Source organism: Diadema antillarum, unplaced genomic scaffold (genome assembly GCF_040938485.1).
Source record: "Diadema antillarum isolate AM-2024a unplaced genomic scaffold, OU_Dant_1.0 seq00000009_RagTag, whole genome shotgun sequence".
Lineage (NCBI taxonomy): Eukaryota > Metazoa > Echinodermata > Echinoidea > Diadematoida > Diadematidae > Diadema > Diadema antillarum.
Genome location: NW_027271131.1, coordinates 492,381 through 515,600, shown reverse-complemented (window position 1 = coordinate 515,600; position 23,220 = coordinate 492,381). Strand labels below are relative to the sequence as shown.

At 42.6% G+C, this 23,220-nt stretch overlaps 1 protein-coding gene across 1 annotated transcript; it reads left to right on the top strand.

Annotated features, from left to right (window-relative positions):
- Positions 1–5,676: 5,676 nt before the first annotated feature.
- LOC139725020 (2-oxo-4-hydroxy-4-carboxy-5-ureidoimidazoline decarboxylase-like) lies at positions 5,677–9,415 on the top strand. The gene is made up of 3 exons (XM_071636108.1): positions 5,677–5,824; positions 7,779–8,042; positions 9,054–9,415. Exons 2-3 carry the CDS (start codon positions 7,856–7,858, stop codon positions 9,413–9,415), a joined length of 549 nt encoding a protein of 182 aa, XP_071492209.1. The 5' UTR covers positions 5,677–5,824; positions 7,779–7,855.
- Positions 9,416–23,220: the final 13,805 nt, after the last annotated feature.

The window sequence follows — 23,220 nt, the reverse complement described above, 5'->3', positions numbered from 1 at the left end:
GTATACCTTAATCCACACTCATCTCTCTGACAATTGAAATATTATAGAGTAAAACGAGTGGATCAAAGGAACCGCGGGAAACTTACTACTTTGTTTATATGCAAATGAGCTTTGATCCTCTTCATCATTAAAAGATTTGGGTGATGCACACCGCATCCTTCTCTCAATCGTAATCTACAGTGGAGTCACTCGCTCTGCGATGCGACAATGGCGCATCATTAACCTTAACGTAACCCGGCTCTTCACTCGGCCATGGAGCGAGATGCTCTTGCATCTCTTGCATTATACCATATAAAATAAACTATGGCATTAAATCCATATTAACATTCTTCATCCTTATCTTACAGACTCTCAGAATCTGTATATAAAATGACACATTTCAGCTTATAATTGAGATAAAATGGGAGAGTGATGAGGATGAAAGATCGTTTTCGCTACGATCGGGATTCCTGAGAAAAGGACGCTACCGAAAAGTTTATTGACCCTCAGTAAGGACTGTGTGTAATATAACAAAAGGGGGCGCCCTTTCACTTTTATTCATAAGCGCGCATGACTTTGGTGTGCGAACATTTCTCATCGCTTACCAATTCTTGGCAAAGTGTCTCTGGCAGAATATTCGCTCACATCTGACACTTGCAATAAAGTATAGTATTTTGAGAGTTTATGATTATTATTTTTTTTTTTTATTGGGGGGGGGGGGGGGGGGGTGGTACATCACACTCACCAAAAACTGTAACGCGAAACCCTCCAAAACCGGTATGCTGCCACCACGTGTCGAGAGAGGGACACGACCTCATCTAAATGGTCTCATTGCCATGTGTACATAGAATAACGTGTGCGAGTGAAGTGTCTATAATGTCAGGACCTACGAACCATGTGACTACAACAACTTCCACACCGCCTACTCCGTTCATCCACACAACCACATCACCACTAGTAACCCTATACGTTTCGCGTGTAGCGTGTTCACAGTTTATAATGCTGCCGAGCTTCGATGCTGGGTAAGTAGCTCGCAGTCCACGAACTATTATTTCCAAACTGCCTACTAAATAGATGTTACGGGATTCACTGCCACAATCCACACACTCAATTAGATACTTGAAACTGCTTCAACTCTATGATGACTTTGCTGTAGACTTCACACTATAATACTAGCATCCTATGTGTAATTCTATGTGTGTGAGGGTAGGGGTATGATTGTCATGCCTACAATACATGTCATTGTGTTTATGGATAGCCATAGCCTACATAGACTTGTGTGTATATCCATCACTAACCACACGTAGCACTAACAATAGCACTAGTCATTATCACCCGCCATTTATCACCTGCCATCATCACCTGCCGTTATCACATGCCATCAAGACATGTCACCTTGTACTACTACTAGAATACTGCATGCCATCAAGACATGCCACTCGGCATCACTTGCCATTATCACCTGCCGTTATCACATGCCACATACTAATGTACTGCATGCCATCAAGACATGCCACTTGATATCACACGCCACTAACATATGCATGCCATGTACTGGAATACTGCATGCCATCAAGACATGCCACTTTGTACTAGAATACTGCATGCCATCAAGACATGCCAGTCATTACCTGCCACACATCACTTACCACTACACTCATCATTCACCACCATCTTCACCAGCGCCACAGCACCAACCTCATCATAAGGTCATTCTATACTGCCTAATTCTCTAACCAGTATACTGTAATTGTGGTTATCAGTACGAGAACTGTAAGTAACACAAATTTCAGCCTCAAATAACGTTTGTACATTTATTCACCGGCCATCCAATGGCAATGCCATGGCCTGATAAAACGTATTTACAATTCATAGCCATCACTGGCTGGCAGGCTCAATTATCAGCCCATCCACTCATTGTTGTACCACATACTGACTATCAAAAGAAGCCTGGGAAATATTGTATGTGCACACCTTACTATACTTAGCACAGTGTGGTAGTTCTCATTAACTGTCAGATGTCAATAACAGCTACATCCTTATCCTCACACTAAAAATATTTATTCTAAGACCTGTTATCTTATCCCCTACAATTATTTTAGATGCACGTGACTTTTGTTACTACTATTTCCCTAATATAACAGATTCTGAATTTTGGAGAACATATTGGCATTATACTTTGCAGTGTTCAATAGCAGTCCAAAACGAACTCTTCCGAGGTAATAACTTTCACGTCCGCGTGACAACCACGTCTGCCACATTGAGACCCCGTCCTTGTCAACAGACCGGCATGCCTGGCCAAGGCATCCTTTAACATAATAATCCTTAACTATTCCATTCCTTGTCACCTCTCCGGGTTTTAATAAGAATAAACCAATAACAATGTAGCACCACTCAACAGGTATCCTATGCAAAATGCGACCACTCAGTCCGTCGGTGGCCATGCCATAACCATACCGTCCACCTGCCCCGCATTACACCCTAGCTTCGAGCGTCGAAATTCCGTGATACTCCTAAGGTCATATGCCAAACGAAAACTATTTAATACCCTCTTCAGGTTTCACTTGACTGACCATATATCTTGCTCAACATTACTCCAAAACCAGTTTCTGGTTACTTAATAACTTTTATAACCTGTATTACATACAGTAATCAAACGGTAATAGACATATGGCATGGTAAAAATAAGAAGGGGGGGGGGGGAGAGTACCTAATTCCAAAAAGGGGGGGGGGGGGTGTCATTGCCAACTTCATCAACTGCCATCACCTGCATCCACTGCACTCTGCCACGCCATGGCCAGTGATCTCGTCATGCCTTGCTCAGGCTTGAGATACATTCTACGATGGTTGTTAACATTCCTTATTCAGGATTACATGATCGACCAAAGCCTTCCATTCTTGATGGCGGTTGTTGATGAACTGCCAGCGCAAGACCATTTACTCGTACCTTGTTCAGGATTTCTAATGGGGCTCCCTATTCGGGATCAGCTACCGTTTCTCGTTATTGCCAACCATCAGCAGCCAAGGGCTATAAATTAAATACTGGTACCGCTTACCTTTACCAGCCATTGTGTCTTACCATTCAGTATCACCTAACGACTTAACTTCTTCAAATTCTAACACATCTGACAGTTTTACAATATTTCACCCTACCGCTAACTAACTACTGAGGCACACCATTATTCGAATTGTTTGCATTCTATCGTAAACTCCGTTCTCGTATGTCACTGCCAAACTGACATAGAAATCTATTAACCAAATATTCTGTCACAAACCATTTTATATTGTCAATCATTTCCAGAATTTCAGACTAACCAATAAAATGTACTATCACAATTTGTTCTCGTCAATCGTTTCCAGGATTTGAGTATTGATAACTATTAAAATGTTCTAAGTTCGTTCTCGTTATCAGTCAGTTCCAAAGTGTCGAAATAGCCTATAAAATCTATCGTAATATCAAAACATGTCTTCCAGGGTCAAAGACCCTACTCCACGGAAAAGCTATCATGATGCTGACCTCTGTTATAACGTTATGGTTGTTAATAAAGACAAAAGAAATGACAAAAGATACCACTCGTTAATTGTCATTTACTAACAGAGTCCATCTTACGACATGTCTACTTGTCACGAGAATAAGCGTGGAAGAGGCTAGGCTTCTAAGATTTAGCTACAATGCCACAGTCAGCCTAACTGTGACACATCCTGGACTAAATCTGAATTCAATGTGATGCCATGATTTTATGACAATCACCAGAGAGTTAAAACTCTTGTCCGAAAAGAAACGGGGTTTCACCTCAACCACGGGAATTCTTTACAGTGACTACAAAAATTTGTGTCTTTGGTCGTGAGCCACAGTAGCAGACACTAAATAAGATTCATACTCCATTTGGCATTATCAAAGTTCAGTCCGAAAAAAGGCCTAACAATCAATCTCTCAATACAATATCATGACATGGAAGAATTGAGATACAGAATCTCTGCTGAAGGAATACTAAAAAATGACGCTAACAAATATCTCCGCAAGTATCACAATGATTTGGGCCTTTGTGGCAAAGTCTTGATATGCCTATCAAAACACTCACCGTGTTTGCCGTCAGCAACACGCTTTGAACTATCGGGAGTGATCGGGAAGCTAGAACTTGACAGGACTTGAGACAACTGTAAATGGCCTTGAAAGTTGTGGAGCCAAACCCTTCTGAGAAATTTTCCCCGCTATTTATACTTCCCGCCGAGGATCCAAAAACACTTTCAACAATCCCGCAATCAATTCTCATTGGTTAAAAGTACACACATCTCTTTCTATTCTATGAATGGACACTTAATATGCAAATAATCATCGGGACTTGCCGACTGACCAATGACGGCCTAGAGAAGTTTACCTCATAAAATAAACCAGCTTTCAAAAAAACTCTTCATATTAAGATTCTCATGCGTTATCCAGCAAATTTATCACTCTATTCCATACAAAAATCGTTAAACTATCTGTGTATACCTTAATCCACACTCATCTCTCTGACAATTGAAATATTATAGAGTAAAACGAGTGGATCAAAGGAACCGCGGGAAACTTACTACTTTGTTTATATGCAAATGAGCTTTGATCCTCTTCATCATTAAAAGATTTGGGTGATGCACACCGCATCCTTCTCTCAATCGTAATCTACAGTGGAGTCACTCGCTCTGCGATGCGACAATGGCGCATCATTAACCTTAACGTAACCCGGCTCTTCACTCGGCCATGGAGCGAGATGCTCTTGCATCTCTTGCATTATACCATATAAAATAAACTATGGCATTAAATCCATATTAACATTCTTCATCCTTATCTTACAGACTCTCAGAATCTGTATATAAAATGACACATTTCAGCTTATAATTGAGATAAAATGGGAGAGTGATGAGGATGAAAGATCGTTTTCGCTACGATCGGGATTCCTGAGAAAAGGACGCTACCGAAAAGTTTATTGACCCTCAGTAAGGACTGTGTGTAATATAACAAAAGGGGGCGCCCTTTCACTTTTATTCATAAGCGCGCATGACTTTGGTGTGCGAACATTTCTCATCGCTTACCAATTCTTGGCAAAGTGTCTCTGGCAGAATATTCGCTCACATCTGACACTTGCAATAAAGTATAGTATTTTGAGAGTTTATGATTATTATTTTTTTTTTTTATTGGGGGGGGGTGGTACATCACAATAGTAACTCTAGTTTGCAGGCACAAACCCTTGTTGGTCGTAGAGTAGTCTGCGCCAAGACTACTATATGCACCACTTCGGCACTGTCCCATAGGCCCTGTGTTGTAGCTTCTCCCAACAAGGCACAAACCCTTGTTGGTCGTAGAAGGAGTCTGCGCCAAGACTACTATATGCACCACTTCGGCACTGTCCCATAGGCCCTGTGTTGTAGCTTCTCATGTTGGGAGAGGCTGCAGTGCAGTTTTGCGTGTATTAGTCTTGGCACATGCAGACTCCTAATACGACCAACAAGGGTTTGTGCCTGCAAACTATAGTACAGTTGTAACTCCGTCAAGTAGAGGGCCAGCGAGCAAGAGCTGCGGTCATTCATGCGACGCATGTGCCTCGCTTCGATCTCCCAGCTGTTGTTGCTTCTTTTATGCAGGCTCCCTCTGATACTCGCCGCGCTCGCCTGCTAGAGCCAGCCAGCCAAACCCGCCGGGCGAGCGCGAGCGAGTGCCAAGGCCAGGCAGGGAACGATAATGTGCTAGTGGCTCTCAATGCATGGATCATTACATTTTACGCCGGATGAGGATCTTCGGACTGAGAATCTGTGATATATGGGAGAGCTGCCACGGAATCTAGCTAGTCAGCCTGCATCAACCTCAACTGTACGTGTCATTTTTACTATTAAAAGCGCAGTTCGGCCTCGGCCGCCCTGTACACTTTTTGGCCTGAATGCTGTAGAGTCTATAGACCCTACATCTTTCTAAAGTATACTGTATACTCTCCGCGTAATCGGGTATTATTGGGTAAATCAGTTCCAATGCACATTAAAATTACCTGATAATCGGGTTGCGGAAAGAGTTCCTTATGTCCCCCCCCCCCCCACTACACCATGTTAAATTACTATTTTTTTAATACTAATAATAAACTACCGGTAAATAAAGGTTTTAATGCCATTTGGGAAGACTTCTTTTTGAGACAAACCCTAGCATAACCTTTATTATTATTTAAAAGTTTATTATTAGAGCCTAGTAATTTATTTATTTTGTGCAAATTAGTTGGGGGGACATAAGGAACTCTTTCCCAGGTTGCCTCTCCGCATAAATGGGTAAATAATTTCTTGTAGTCTAATTTCTACCCACATTTTATCGCAGATATAACACTTTAAGAAACCATGAATGTCAAATTTTCCTCGGCTAATCACATTCTCTGCTTGTGAATTTGCAAAGAAGACCGATCATTTGGGGAGTGATTTAACATGAAAACACATGTACCAGTACCAACTTGCCACACGTAAACGAACATTGCACATGTATCTGGCACTCACAATTGAATAGACAGACGGGAGTTGAACACACTTGTGCTCCTCCCTTGCTCCTCAACAACATTCACAATACGAGAAGTTTGCAACAAAAATCAGGCCATGCACCACCTCCATAATTTTGCTTTTCCCCGTCACTTCTCGAAAAGTAACCCGACGTTCTACGTGTCTAGTGCACGCAAATAGACGTGTTCATTTCGGAAAATGCCTCCATGTTAGCGAGGAGTCTATAGTCAAACGACAAAGTTTTCTGAAGACATTTCTTGTCCATAAAAAGAGTGTAAATTATTGCTCGTGACTGAGCAAGTGTAAGGTATGTATAATGTGCCGTGCAAGCACGCGTGTTAAGCATACACTGAAGGTGTTTGGTGCAGTGTATACAATGTATGTACATGCACATTGTGTGTGTCAATTATGAATGAGACGTGTTCTTCTGTTAATCGGGTACTCCGCTTTATCGGGTAAGAAACGCTCTGCCCGAGCCTACCCGATTATGCAGAGATTTGTACTGTATTATAAAGCTCAGTCCCTGACTTTGTGAGTGGAATGCACAAACTATTGTAAATTAAGTGTAAGGTAATTTTCAGCTGTTAGATTCTAGAGTGTTATAACTTGTATTTATGTGAGGTCACTCCATATTGTAATTCAGATTCCCGACATGGTGAGTCCCAGTCGGAAAGAATCTAACGTTTATAGGCATCTGCGAATAATAACATGCAGAAATATATACACGTACCGGTATACCAGTATCCAAGTATCTCTCTTCTGCGAACCTGACCGAAGAGTCGCTAGACTTGTGTCTTTGCATATGTGTATGCCTACATTATGTAGGCCCTATAAATCCTAAAAGTTCATGTTTACAGTGTTGATTTCCAGCTGCATCATTCATGGCATTGCCCTACCTTGCTTAATTCAGTCTCTAGTCAAGTGCCTCAGTGGCAATGACCCGTAACTAACTCCGGCTACTAAGTTATATAACCTGACTTATGTCATGAAACTACATGTATATTAATGCAGATGCAATGCTAAGTGTGTTGAATTCATTTGGCTTAAATTGTAGGCTATGTGTGCAAGTAAGCCATATGTATGTAGGTATTCAAGCAATTCACTTACACCTTTTGACAATAAAAAATAATGTATTAAATACACGGTGAGCTGTGAATTTTCACTGTCTGTGGATAATGCGTAACTTCCTTATTTTTTTCTCGGCAGCTTTTCATTTCAATGTTTCAGTTCAGGTAAAGTTATAGAAATAAATAGACAAGATGTCATCTCGTTTTTTCCTTGGTTCTTTGCAGGTTTCAGCACCGCGTGAGGAGGGAGAAGTTTTCTGTTTCTTTTTCCTTCTTGTTCTCTCTGTGTCTCTTCTGAAACAATGCCTGCTAAGATAAGCATTGAAGAGGTGAACGCACTTGGTTATGAGGAATTCATCGCCCGTTTCCAGAGTGTCGTTGAGCATGGCATGCTCATTGCTGGTGCAGCGTGGTCATATCATCCCTTCCAGGACTTCCGGCATCTCCACAAGTCCTTCTGTGATGTCATGGATTCATTGCCAATTTGCGGTACAACTTTCTTTGCCATCCTTCTTGTTTCTCTGCAGTTGTATAGGTTAAAATGCTGTCTTTTGCACCTGTTTCTTCTTAGTGACCCTCTTTCTCTTATTTTTATTAGTGCCTGAATTGAGAGCCAAGTGTGGGTTTTATTAATCGCCATTGAATGAACATTATTCAAAGATAGACAACCTGTCATAATCGTTGAGGTTTAAGCAATCTTTATCATGCTCACACAACACAAACTGTCTGCCGGAAAGGGGTGAAGGTCATGCAACAGTTGACATAACATACTTCTCAAACACTGCCTGCAAGTGAGCAGCATGACACACTAGTGAATGTCATTGAAATATTGAGTTAAAGGACCACTGAAATCCAAATGCACGTTGATTTGTGTTGATTTATGATACCCTCAACATTACTTTTGCGGTGAAATGAATATCTAGAAACATTCCATATATTTTTAATGATTTTTTCTTCCATTTTTCTTCCGATTACTGGAAATGCCCACAAAAAATCCTTCCAAACCAATATTCCTCAGATGACCTCATCTGTCAATCATTGCTAAAGTACTGAAATGTTTAACAAAAGACATTGGAATGCAACTTCCCCTCGACTCAGCATAACTTGCATGTTTCTGTGATATTAATGTGACTAACAAAAGACACTTTTTCTGTACACACAGTTTCCAGAGTGTGTGCCCTCTTTCCAATATTTGGATAGGTCAGGAGAGTCCATTTGAATTGAATTATATCATTTTCAAAGTTTGCTCCTTTAAAGAATTCATATCTGGCGACTTCTTGTTGGTTTATGATGCAGGGTCACATTTGAAGCAAATGTTACTACTAAAAGTTGGAATTATAGGAATACTTTTGCATTTAAGCTGATAAATTCAGAAAGATATCGAGGTAAGCACAAAATGGTAACCAGTTATTTCAATGAAGCAAACAATGAAGAAACTAGGAATATAATCATGATATATTTTTCATTTTGTTCCTTTATTTGCTTTATTGTTGTGAACAGGCAAGCAATCCATTCTAAGATGTCATCCAAATCTTGCCGGGAAACTGGCCCAGCAGGGAAAAGTGACAGTGGAGTCTCAACGCGAACAAGCCGGAGCTGGGCTCCTTGGGCTGACCGATGACCAGCGTCAGCTAATGAACGAGCGCAACGATGCGTACCGCAACAAGTTCTCATTTCCCTTTGTCATCTGCGCGAGAGAGAATAAAGTTGAGGCCATCCTGAACGGTTTGGAGAATCGCATTAAAAACACGGAGGAAGGAGAGATTCATACAGGAGTGGAGGAGGTGAAGAAAATTAGTTATTATAGACTTCTGGACCTTGTGCAGGAAGGGAGCAGTGAAATTTCTCCTCCTAAATTATGACATTGAGGATACGAAGTCCTGATGCTTTTTCCCTTCTATCTTTCCCTTTCTGTATTCACTTTTTTTTTTTTTGAGGGGGGAGGGGGGAGAGGAAAAGATAGGTGGATTCAATATAAAAGGATCTATGTGTGTTTTGTTTTGTTGTTCGTTTTTTTTTACAACCATGATACCTGTATGTTGTATTCTTGGGTTCAAAACTGGTCTTTGCAATGTTAATTGAAAATTCCAGCCCCCGTAACAGGTTGAAGATTGACAGTTTAAAGGGGATGGCTAGTACCTGATCAGTGGGAATCAATGGGAATGCTGGAGGATGATTGTTCCAATCCTTGTGGGATTCATTTAAGAGTACATTATGTATCTATTGTTGTGTGAAAATTATTTGCTTCAGAATGGTCTCATATTCAAATTATGTGCAGTTTAATGTTTCCAGGTTAGCATGCCTGTACAGTGACAGGTAATTAAACTGCACATTACTTGAATATGAGACCATTCTGAAGCAAATAATTTTCACACAACAATAGATATATAATGTACTCTTAAATGAATCCCACAAGGATTGGAACAATCATCACCCAGCATTCCCACTGATTCCCACTGATCAGGTGCTAGCCATCCCCTTAAGTCAGATTGATATTAATTGCATAAAACTATTGAAATAAGGCACGTACCAGCAGGAACTACATTTTATAGTTTTGCTTGGATTTCCGTAGAAACAGCTTCATGCAAATGCAGGCAGTGGAAAGATATTTCAACCCAAAGTTGTTATGATATGAGCAGGCTGTAGTTAAGATGTTGTTGCGAGGTTTTCAACATTCATGGATGTTGGCGTACATTTTATGTATCAGTCATCACGCACTACACACACGCACTGGCAATCATTGGAAAATCAGAGTTCCATTTCACACAATTCAAATGTGAAATTGTGGCATCCGCTGGACTTTTATTTAGACGAAAAATTACATTTCACAGATGGAGTGAAAGTAATCTTCACTCCATGAACTACTTGAAGATGTCAAGTTGTAATTATATACTACAATGTATTGTAACGCGAAACCCTCCAAAACCGGTATGCTGCCACCACGTGTCGAGAGAGGGACACGACCTCATCTAAATGGTCTCATTGCCATGTGTACATAGAATAACGTGTGCGAGTGAAGTGTCTATAATGTCAGGACCTACGAACCATGTGACTACAACAACTTCCACACCGCCTACTCCGTTCATCCACACAACCACATCACCACTAGTAACCCTATACGTTTCGCGTGTAGCGTGTTCACAGTTTATAATGCTGCCGAGCTTCGATGCTGGGTAAGTAGCTCGCAGTCCACGAACTATTATTTCCAAACTGCCTACTAAATAGATGTTACGGGATTCACTGCCACAATCCACACACTCAATTAGATACTTGAAACTGCTTCAACTCTATGATGACTTTGCTGTAGACTTCACACTATAATACTAGCATCCTATGTGTAATTCTATGTGTGTGAGGGTAGGGGTATGATTGTCATGCCTACAATACATGTCATTGTGTTTATGGATAGCCATAGCCTACATAGACTTGTGTGTATATCCATCACTAACCACACGTAGCACTAACAATAGCACTAGTCATTATCACCCGCCATTTATCACCTGCCATCATCACCTGCCGTTATCACATGCCATCAAGACATGTCACCTTGTACTACTACTAGAATACTGCATGCCATCAAGACATGCCACTCGGCATCACTTGCCATTATCACCTGCCGTTATCACATGCCACATACTAATGTACTGCATGCCATCAAGACATGCCACTTGATATCACACGCCACTAACATATGCATGCCATGTACTGGAATACTGCATGCCATCAAGACATGCCACTTTGTACTAGAATACTGCATGCCATCAAGACATGCCAGTCATTACCTGCCACACATCACTTACCACTACACTCATCATTCACCACCATCTTCACCAGCGCCACAGCACCAACCTCATCATAAGGTCATTCTATACTGCCTAATTCTCTAACCAGTATACTGTAATTGTGGTTATCAGTACGAGAACTGTAAGTAACACAAATTTCAGCCTCAAATAACGTTTGTACATTTATTCACCGGCCATCCAATGGCAATGCCATGGCCTGATAAAACGTATTTACAATTCATAGCCATCACTGGCTGGCAGGCTCAATTATCAGCCCATCCACTCATTGTTGTACCACATACTGACTATCAAAAGAAGCCTGGGAAATATTGTATGTGCACACCTTACTATACTTAGCACAGTGTGGTAGTTCTCATTAACTGTCAGATGTCAATAACAGCTACATCCTTATCCTCACACTAAAAATATTTATTCTAAGACCTGTTATCTTATCCCCTACAATTATTTTAGATGCACGTGACTTTTGTTACTACTATTTCCCTAATATAACAGATTCTGAATTTTGGAGAACATATTGGCATTATACTTTGCAGTGTTCAATAGCAGTCCAAAACGAACTCTTCCGAGGTAATAACTTTCACGTCCGCGTGACAACCACGTCTGCCACATTGAGACCCCGTCCTTGTCAACAGACCGGCATGCCTGGCCAAGGCATCCTTTATCATAAAAATCCTAAACTATTCCATTCCTTGTCACCTCTCCGGGTTTTAATAAGAATAAATCAATAACAATGTAGCACCACTCAACTGGTATCCTATGCAACATGCATCCACTCAGTCCATCGGTGGCCATGCCATAACCATACCGTCCACCTGCCCCGCATTACACCCTAGCTTCGAGCGTCGAAATTCCGTGATACTCCTAAGGTCATATGCCAAACGAAAACTATTACCCTCTTCAGGTTTCACTTGACTGACCATATATCTTGCTCAACATTACTCCAAAACCAGTTTCTGGTTACTTAATAACTTTTATAACCTGTATTACATACAGTAATCAAATGGTAATAGACATATGGCATGGTAAAAATAAGAAGGGGGGGGGGGGAGAGTACCTAGTTCCAAAAAGGGGGGGGGGGGGGGGGGGGGGGGGTCATTGCCAACTTCATCGACTGCCATCACCTGCATCCACTGCACTCTGCCACGCCATGGCCAGTGATCTCGTCACGCCTTGCTCAGGCTTGAGATACATTCTACGATGGTTGTTAACATTCCTTATTCAGGATTACATCCAATCGACCAAAGCCTTCCATTCTTGATGGCGGTTGTTGATGAACTGCCGGCGCAAGACCATTTACTCGTACCTTGTTCAGGATTTCTAATGGGGCTCCCTATGCGGGATCGGCTACCGTTTCTCGTTATTGCCAACCATCAGCAGCCAAGGGCTATAAATCAAATGCTTGTACCGCTTACCTTTACCAGCCATTGTGTCTTACCATTCAGTATCACCTAACGACTTAACTTCTTCAAATTCTAACACATCTGACAGTTTTACAATATTTCACCCTACCGCTAACTAACTACTGAGGCACACCATTATTCGAATAGTTTGCATTCTATCGTAAACTCCGTTCTTGTATGTCACTGCCAAAATGACATAGAAATCTATTAACCAAATATTCTGTCACAAACCATTTTATATTGTCAATCATTTCCAGAATTTCAGATTAACCAATAAAACATGCTATCCCAATTTGTTCTCGTCAATCGTTTCCAGGATTTGAGTACTGGTAACTATTAAAATGTTCTAAGTTCGTTCTCGTTATCAATCGGTTCCGAAGTCAAAGTAGCCTATAAAATCTATCGTAATATTAAAACATGTCTTCCAGGGTCAAAGACCCTACTCCACGGAAAAGCTATCATGATGCTGACCTCTGTTATAACGTTATGGTTGTTAATAAAGACAAAAGAAATGACAAAAGATACCACTCGTTAATTGTCATTTACTAACAGAGTCCATCTTACGACATGTCTACTTGTCACGAGAATAAGCGTGGAAGAGGCTAGGCTTCTAAGATTTAGCTACAATGCCACAGTCAGCCTAACTGTGACACATCCTGGACTAAATCTGAATTCAATGTGATGCCATGATTTTATGACAATCACCAGAGAGTTAAAACTCTAGTCCGAAAAGAAACGGGGTTTCACCTCAACCACGGGAATTCTTTACAGTGACTAAAAACTCGTGTCTTTGGTCGTGAGCCACAGTAGCAGACACTCAACAAAATTCATACTCATTTGGCATTATCAAAGTTCAGTCCAAAAAAAGGCCTAACAATCAATCTCTCAATACAATATCATGACATGGAAGAATTGAGATACAGAATCTCTGCTGAAGGAATACTAAAAAATGACGCTAACAAATATCTCCGCAAGTATCACAATGATTTGGGCCTTTGTGGCAAAGTCTTGATATGCCTATCAAAACACTCACCGTGTTTGCCGTCAGCAACACGCTTTGAACTATCGGGAGTGATCGGGAAGCTAGAACTTGACAGGACTTGAGACAACTGTAAATGGCCTTGAAAGTTGTGGAGCCAAACCCTTCTGAGAAATTTTCCCCGCTATTTATACTTCCCGCCGAGGATCCAAAAACACTTTCAACAATCCCGCAATCAATTCTCATTGGTTAAAAGTACACACATCTCTTTCTATGAATGGACACTTAATATGCAAATAATCATCGGGACTTGCCGACTGACCAATGACGGCCTAGAGAAGTTTACCTCATAAAATAAACCAGCTTTCAAAAAAACTCTTCATATTAAGATTCTCATGCGTTATCCAGCAAATTTATCACTCTATTCCATACAAAAATCGTTAAACTATCTGTGTATACCTTAATCCACACTCATCTCTCTGACAATTGAAATATTATAGAGTAAAACGAGTGGATCAAAGGAACCGCGGGAAACTTACTACTTTGTTTATATGCAAATGAGCTTTGATCCTCTTCATCATTAAAAGATTTGGGTGATGCACACCGCATCCTTCTCTCAATCGTAATCTACAGTGGAGTCACTCGCTCTGCGATGCGACAATGGCGCATCATTAACCTTAACGTAACCCGGCTCTTCACTCGGCCATGGAGCGAGATGCTCTTGCATCTCTTGCATTATACCATATAAAATAAACTATGGCATTAAATCCATATTAACATTCTTCATCCTTATCTTATAGACTCTCAGAATCTGTATATGAAATAACACATTTCAGCTTATAATTGAGATAAAATGGGAGAGTGATGAGGATGAAAGATCGTTTTCGCTACGATCGGGATTCCTGAGAAAAGGACGCTACCGAAAAGTTTATTGACCCTCAGTAAGGACTGTGTGTAATATAACAAAAGGGGGCGCCCTTTCACTTTTATTCATAAGCGCGCATGACTTTGGTGTGCGAACATTTCTCATCGCTTACCAATTCTTGGCAAAGTGTCTCTGGCAGAATATTCGCTCACATCTGACACTTGCAATAAAGTATAGTATTTTGAGAGTTTATGATTATTATTTTTTTTTTTTATTGGGGGGGGGGTGGTACATCACACTGCCCTCCTCTCAGACATCGCTGTCCTCAGCGATCGGATTAAAGTCACTTGTACTACTATACTGTAGATAACACTCTAAATATCATCGTGAAATTTGCAACATATCCTGCTTCAATTAACACTTAACTCCAGAACCGAATACAATGTGTTTACAACAATTCATTCATTCATTCTTCCAGGCTGGACTGTGGATAAAACAAAGTGGATGTACTTTCTACCAGCTTCTTCTTGCCATCAATGTGGGCATACCGTTCTGTATAGACGGCCACTTTCACCAGCCTTACATCGCTGCCGTCAGGGTGCCTGACTCGAACGGTGACGTCCGTCGCCCTAGACTCTGTTTCGACGAGGACCTGGCTACCATCTCCACCCTCAGATTCCGATGTCATGCTCCCTGCATCATCGACATCGCTGTCCTCCTGGTCTCTTATCTCCTGCCACCTCTCCTCCTTCGCAGACTTGGTGGGGGAATTACGGTGAGTTCCAGATGCCTTGTCTCGTCTCTCCATCTCCTTTTCCATCTCCTTCTCTTTCTCACGTTCCTTCTCCTTCTCCTTCTCGCGTTCCTTCTCCTTCTCGCTCTCCTTCTGCTTTTCCCTTTCCTTCTCCCTTTCCATCTCCTTCTCACGTTTCTTCTCCCTTTCCTTCTCCTTTTCTCTTTCCAGCTTTACTTTCTTCTCCCCTTTTTCTTCATGGGCTTCTAGCTTCCTTTTCTCCCCAGACTTCCATTCGTTTACCCTTCTGTCACTTTGCTTCTCCTTCTCATTTCCGCCTTTGTGCCTCTTGTCTAGATACTTCTGGGTTGCCGGGTCTGGTACTAGAAAGGTGGTTTCCCGACGATGGTGGGGGTGTTGACGATTGTAATGGCGATTGATGTCAGCTCGATGTTCACTTTCATAGTTGCACCTCTGACACTTTAAAGTCATGGGGTGTCCATGAGCGTCATTGATGTGGACTGTTAATGCCGCATAATTGGCCTCGTGACGTTCGCAGTGTTTGCAGTATGGCATCTAAAAAGAAGAAGAAAAGGGGTGCATTCATATGATTAGTAACAATTTAGACGTCTGTATATCTTCTGGGCATAATTCTGGGTCGAGGAGGATTCTTTCTGACTAGGGGCAATTCCAACCAATTCTTGAGTTTTGGGCCACAGTAGGGCTTCATTCTGTCAATGTGTATGACCTTTGGTTTACCCCTGGGATTCTGTTGGACTCGATACACTACATCTGACAGTCTTGTAACAACCAAATACGGACCAGTCCATTTGTGCATGAGCTTGGGGCTATAACCTCTTTTTCTCGACACACCATGCAGCCACACCCATTCTCCCACTCTGTAGCTATGCGGCACGCTATTCCGATCGTAGTTACGTGACTGGTGATCCGCAGACAATTTCAATTTCTCTCGAGCTGTTTCATGCGCGTCTTGCAACCTATTTCTGAGTCGGGATGCATAATCATTGTCTTCAATCTCCTCATCTCCAGGTTGACCGAAATACAGGTCTACCGGGAGGGTGACTTCTCGTCCCAGCATCATCATTGATGGCGACTCTCCAGTCGACTCTTGGACGGCTGTCCTGTACGCCAGCATCGCAAAGGGGATCCTCTCGTCCCAGTCGTGCTGATGTCGGTCGGGGTCAAGGGATGTGGTCACCATTGTAATTAAGGTACGATTAAATCTCTCTATGAATCCATCTCCTTGTGGATGAAAAGGGCAGGTCCTAGTTTTCTTTATTTGCAACAGCTTGCACACCTCTCTTATCAGCTGTGATTCAAAGTTTCTTCCTTGATCTGTGTGAAGCTCGCGGGGCATACCAAAACGACAAACAAACTCCTCGACAAACACTTTGGCTACAGTCTCGGCCTCCTGGTTTGGAAGAGGAAAAGCCTCTACCCACTTTGTGAAATAATCACCAATGACTAAAACATAGACATTTCCACGGTCTGTTCTGGGAAGGGGGCCTAAAATGTCCATGGCGACCCGTTCGAGTGTTCCTCCTACTCTGTACTGTTGAAGAGGGGCTTTAGCTCTCTTTGGGGGGTTCTTCACTCTGGCACAAATGGTGCACTGTCTTACCCATGACCTCACGTCAGCTGCTAGGCCAACCCAGTAATAACGGTACTGGACTTTGTGGAGTAGTTTATTCACACCGAGGTGACTTCCAGTATTAGTGTTGTGCAATTCAGCTAACACAATGGGTCGTAATGCTTTAGGGAGCACTGTTTTCCAGTGTGTTTCTTTCCCATCGTCGGATTCCCAACGTCTTACTAGGACTCCATCTTTTACCTCCAGCACGTCCCACTTAGCCCAGTAAGTTTTCACGGCTGGTGATAGACTGGATACATCTTTCCACGCAGGCTTGTTATTTGATTCCTCCTTCCATCTCAGAACATGCTTGATGTCAGCATCCGAGAGTTGTGCTCTCCTAATTTCATCTGTAGTCATCTTTGGGGCTAGTGTCACAGCTTGTAGTCTACTCTCTATCCCAGTTACATCTGTATCTACTGTATCATCACAGTAACCAGGGCTGCGGCTTTCCTCAGCCATCCTATAATAACAAATAACAGTAAACCTCAATTAAGTAAAGTAATAACTACTACTTCACTCAATAATACAACATTACTCATTACTTCACTGCTTCCCTCCACAGATATCCTGCATTTGTCCACATTGTGAGCATGGACGTCGTGACAGACCATCAGCATTGCCGTGACTGCGGCCTGGTCGATGATGAACGGTAAGCTTGTATTGGCTAATAACCTCCAGCCATCTAGCTAACTGACCCTCTGGGTTTTTGAAGTTCATTAACCACTTGAGTGGTGCATGATCAGTGCGAACTAGTACATCTTGTCCATACAGATAGTGTCGAAAATGCTTGACAAAGTGAACCACAGCTAGAAACTCTTGACGTGTGATGCAGTAGTTCTGCTCTGCCACATTTAGTGTTCGACTTCCGTATGCTATCACTCTCTCCACACCATCACTTTCTTGGGACAGGACCGCTCCAATAGCATATTTGCTAGCGTCGGTGTCGAGAATGAAGCGCTCTCCCAGCTTCGGATAGGCTAAAATTGGGGCAGTAGTGAGCAGCTCCTTCAGAGTAGTGAACGCTTTCTCACATTCGTCGGTCCAGATGAAAGGCTGGCTCTTCTGAGTGAGAGCTGAGAGTGGCTTGGCAACTTTGGAGAAATTCCTCACAAACCTACGATAATAGGAAGCAAGTCCCAGGAAGCTCCTTACTTCTGTCCGGTTCGTGGGAGTAGGCCATGATGTCACTGCTTCTACCTTAGCAGGATCCGTGCTCACACCATGCTCTGACACAACATGTCCTAAGTACAAGACTTCTCGGCGAAAGAGATGACATTTCTGTGGTTTTAGTTTCAGCTTGGCCTCTCGCAGTCTGTCAAAAACTAAGTGCAGCCTCTCGATCATCTCATTCACAGTTGAACCAAAAACGATCACATCATCGATGTAAATGAGTAGGATCTTACCATGCAGTCCTCTAAGCACAGTCTCCATAAGTCTCTCGAATGTTGAAGGGCCATTGCAAAGTCCGAATGGCATGACTTCGAACTGGTATAAACCGCCGGCCACCACAAATGCAGATTTCAGCTTGGCGTCGTAGTCGAGTGGAACTTGCCAATATCCTGAGGCCAAATCCAACGTGCAAAAGTACCTTGCACCTGCCAAGTGATCAATAGACTCATCGATGCGTGGTAAGGGGTATGAATCTTTCACTGTGTTCTCGTTCAGACGTCGATAATCTACACAGAATCTTTTCTGTCCATCTTTCTTGTCTACCAATACCACCGGGGATGACCAGGGACTAGATGACGGTCTGATGATTCCTCTTTCCAGCATATCAGCCACTTGCTTGTCGATTTCCTCCTGTTGACCCATGGGGGGACGGCGGGGTCGTTGCCGTATTGGTGCTGGACATGTCGTATGGATGCTATGCGTCACCTTGTCTGTTCGACCGAGATCATGATCACCAGATGAAAATACGTCATGATATTGTGACAGAAGCTCAGCAACTTGGTTGTGGTGTTCCTTACTGGTATTTGCTGTTGCATTTTCATAAAGCTGAGAAAGATGTAGAGGGACTTTGGTTTGGTCTGGCTTGAGTGAAGCTACTTTCATAACTTCGTCGGCTTCATTTACACATGGGATGTCTTCTCCATTCATGTATATGGTCATTCTCTCGCAGTCAATGGAAGCATTGCAGTGGTGAAGAAAATCCATACCTAGAATTCCATCCTGCTCGATTTCTGCCACTACCATCTCACAGTCATACAGCTTTGTTCCTATCTGCAGTGGTATCTCAGCATCGCCGTGAACGTGAATGGGAGCTCCATTAGCTTGCAGTAGTTTAACATCACTAGACTTCAACTCACAACTAACATCAACAACTTTGTGAAACACCGAACTTGAAATAACCGAAACAGTTGCACCAGTATCAACCAACAGTCTAATCACTTCTCCATTGTAATTTGCTTCTATATACATGCCATTAGTGATTTGTGTAATGGTGCAGATAACACTCTTCCTCTCTCCCACCTCATCTAAGCCTTCGGGCCTGGTTGGTTGGGTGGCCTCGCCGTGGCCCATCGGGAAGACCTCATGTCGTTTCCCTGTCTCCTATCTTTAGCTGGACATGCTCTGCTGAAATGACCAGGGTTCCCACAGTTATAACAGACAGGATCTGACCTAGATGTAGGGGGTGCAATCAATTTCTGAATCATGTCTGACAGTTGCTTCACACTTGCTTTCAATTCACCAATTTCCTTCTTTGTTCTGTCATCCATAGGTGCTGACTCAGTTTTGGCGTCTACTGTGCGGATGGGACGAGACTGACGATGACGATCTCGGGCTTTCTCTGATTTCATAAAGGACTCCGTCGCCAAGGCAGCTTGGATTGCATCGTCTAACGTCACTGGGTTGGAACGGAAGATGCTGGCGCGAATCTCAGGCTCATTTATGGCCTCCATGAAGTGAACCTTAGCCAAACGTTCCCGAGCAACAGTTCCCATCTCGGGGTAAGCCAGACTTGACAAGTCGCGGATGGCTTGCCCTAACTCCTGAACCGATTCATCTCGACCACGTCGCCTCATTCGCAACTCAAGGAGGAAGTTCTCGGCCTGCTCTCCCGGGCCAAAGCGTTTCTCCAGCTGAGTAACCAGTTCACTGTACAGTATGGGGCCGTCTGCTGACAAATTGTTCAGCACTCTCAACGCAGGTCCTTGGAGCCTTGTCGCTAGATACTGCCCTGCTTCGACGTCATCCCACGCGTTAAGTCGTTTGCAGACCTCAAAATGCCGTCTATAATCAGCCCATGGAGTTCTCCCTGCGAACTTCTCTGGCAGCACGTCCTTGCGATACAGAGCTGCTGCAGACTGGCGACCGTGTACTTCAGTAGCTGCTTGACTGTCGACGTATCGGGGGTTTGCCCTAAAGCTGCGTGCATCATACTCTCGACGCTTGTCTGCCGGAATTGCGTCACCAAACTCTCTCACTCGCACAGCAACCTCTGGGTCACTATCATCAGCTGCCCAACTTTTTGCACCTGGACTGGTGTTAGTCCCTAAGTCAAACAGTACTTCAGGAGTGCTGTTTTCTTTTTCAGTGCTCATCTGAATTGCGCAAGATAAAAATAATGTTTGCGTGTTTGTTTGTTCAATTTAGATTTTTGTTCATCTAATCTTTTGAAAAACATTAACTTTGGTGTGCCTCTTACAATATATCAGGAGTATAACTCCCATGTTATTAACTACGTGTGCACATACAGCCTATACTGTACCTTATATATTTACTACCACCTACTCATACTGATGTACTTCTTTTATGAGCCTCAGTCGTACAGTACAGTATACCAACATTAACTCCTGTTCTGTTTTAATCTAACTGCAGTATTCCATATAACCCATTACATTCCACGCTCACATACACACAAACTAACCTGACCATCTCCCTATACTGTCATCCCTCAATAACACAACCATAACACACTAACTTGCCACTTCTTATAACTTTCCATAACCAACATCCAATCATGTAACCTTACCCAATAAGCTGTCGCCAGGTACCTATGGTGACACTTCCATCAGAAAAACCTTTGACACCATCCATATTCCAGCCATCCTCTTACAATACATTTTTTTTTTTTTAGCAAATGCTAACTCCAAACTTCAATCCCAACGTGGCAATCAAAAACTAGCAGTTAGTAAATCCACCGTGGCAGTTAAAGACATCCTACCGCTTCTCATCAAAAACTGTAGCAGTTTACGAAATCCACTGTGCCAGTCTAAGAAATCCCACCGTTATGGCGGTTAATATTTCCTCTTGGCAGTTAGAAAAATCCCAGTAATCCCACTGCTTGCTTAATTTTTCTTGTGGCAGTTAAGGAAATCCTCTCACAGGAAATCCCACCGCTGCCACCAAAAACTGTAACGCGAAACCCTCCAAAACCGGTATGCTGCCACCACGTGTCGAGAGAGGGACACGACCTCATCTAAATGGTCTCATTGCCATGTGTACATAGAATAACGTGTGCGAGTGAAGTGTCTATAATGTCAGGACCTACGAACCATGTGACTACAACAACTTCCACACCGCCTACTCCGTTCATCCACACAACCACATCACCACTAGTAACCCTATACGTTTCGCGTGTAGCGTGTTCACAGTTTATAATGCTGCCGAGCTTCGATGCTGGGTAAGTAGCTCGCAGTCCACGAACTATTATTTCCAAACTGCCTACTAAATAGATGTTACGGGATTCACTGCCACAATCCACACACTCAATTAGATACTTGAAACTGCTTCAACTCTATGATGACTTTGCTGTAGACTTCACACTATAATACTAGCATCCTATGTGTAATTCTATGTGTGTGAGGGTAGGGGTATGATTGTCATGCCTACAATACATGTCATTGTGTTTATGGATAGCCATAGCCTACATAGACTTGTGTGTATATCCATCACTAACCACACGTAGCACTAACAATAGCACTAGTCATTATCACCCGCCATTTATCACCTGCCATCATCACCTGCCGTTATCACATGCCATCAAGACATGTCACCTTGTACTACTACTAGAATACTGCATGCCATCAAGACATGCCACTCGGCATCACTTGCCATTATCACCTGCCGTTATCACATGCCACATACTAATGTACTGCATGCCATCAAGACATGCCACTTGATATCACACGCCACTAACATATGCATGCCATGTACTGGAATACTGCATGCCATCAAGACATGCCACTTTGTACTAGAATACTGCATGCCATCAAGACATGCCAGTCATTACCTGCCACACATCACTTACCACTACACTCATCATTCACCACCATCTTCACCAGCGCCACAGCACCAACCTCATCATAAGGTCATTCTATACTGCCTAATTCTCTAACCAGTATACTGTAATTGTGGTTATCAGTACGAGAACTGTAAGTAACACAAATTTCAGCCTCAAATAACGTTTGTACATTTATTCACCGGCCATCCAATGGCAATGCCATGGCCTGATAAAACGTATTTACAATTCATAGCCATCACTGGCTGGCAGGCTCAATTATCAGCCCATCCACTCATTGTTGTACCACATACTGACTATCAAAAGAAGCCTGGGAAATATTGTATGTGCACACCTTACTATACTTAGCACAGTGTGGTAGTTCTCATTAACTGTCAGATGTCAATAACAGCTACATCCTTATCCTCACACTAAAAATATTTATTCTAAGACCTGTTATCTTATCCCCTACAATTATTTTAGATGCACGTGACTTTTGTTACTACTATTTCCCTAATATAACAGATTCTGAATTTTGGAGAACATATTGGCATTATACTTTGCAGTGTTCAATAGCAGTCCAAAACGAACTCTTCCGAGGTAATAACTTTCACGTCCGCGTGACAACCACGTCTGCCACATTGAGACCCCGTCCTTGTCAACAGACCGGCATGCCTGGCCAAGGCATCCTTTATCATAAAAATCCTAAACTATTCCATTCCTTGTCACCTCTCCGGGTTTTAATAAGAATAAATCAATAACAATGTAGCACCACTCAACTGGTATCCTATGCAACATGCATCCACTCAGTCCATCGGTGGCCATGCCATAACCATACCGTCCACCTGCCCCGCATTACACCCTAGCTTCGAGCGTCGAAATTCCGTGATACTCCTAAGGTCATATGCCAAACGAAAACTATTACCCTCTTCAGGTTTCACTTGACTGACCATATATCTTGCTCAACATTACTCCAAAACCAGTTTCTGGTTACTTAACAACTTTTATAACC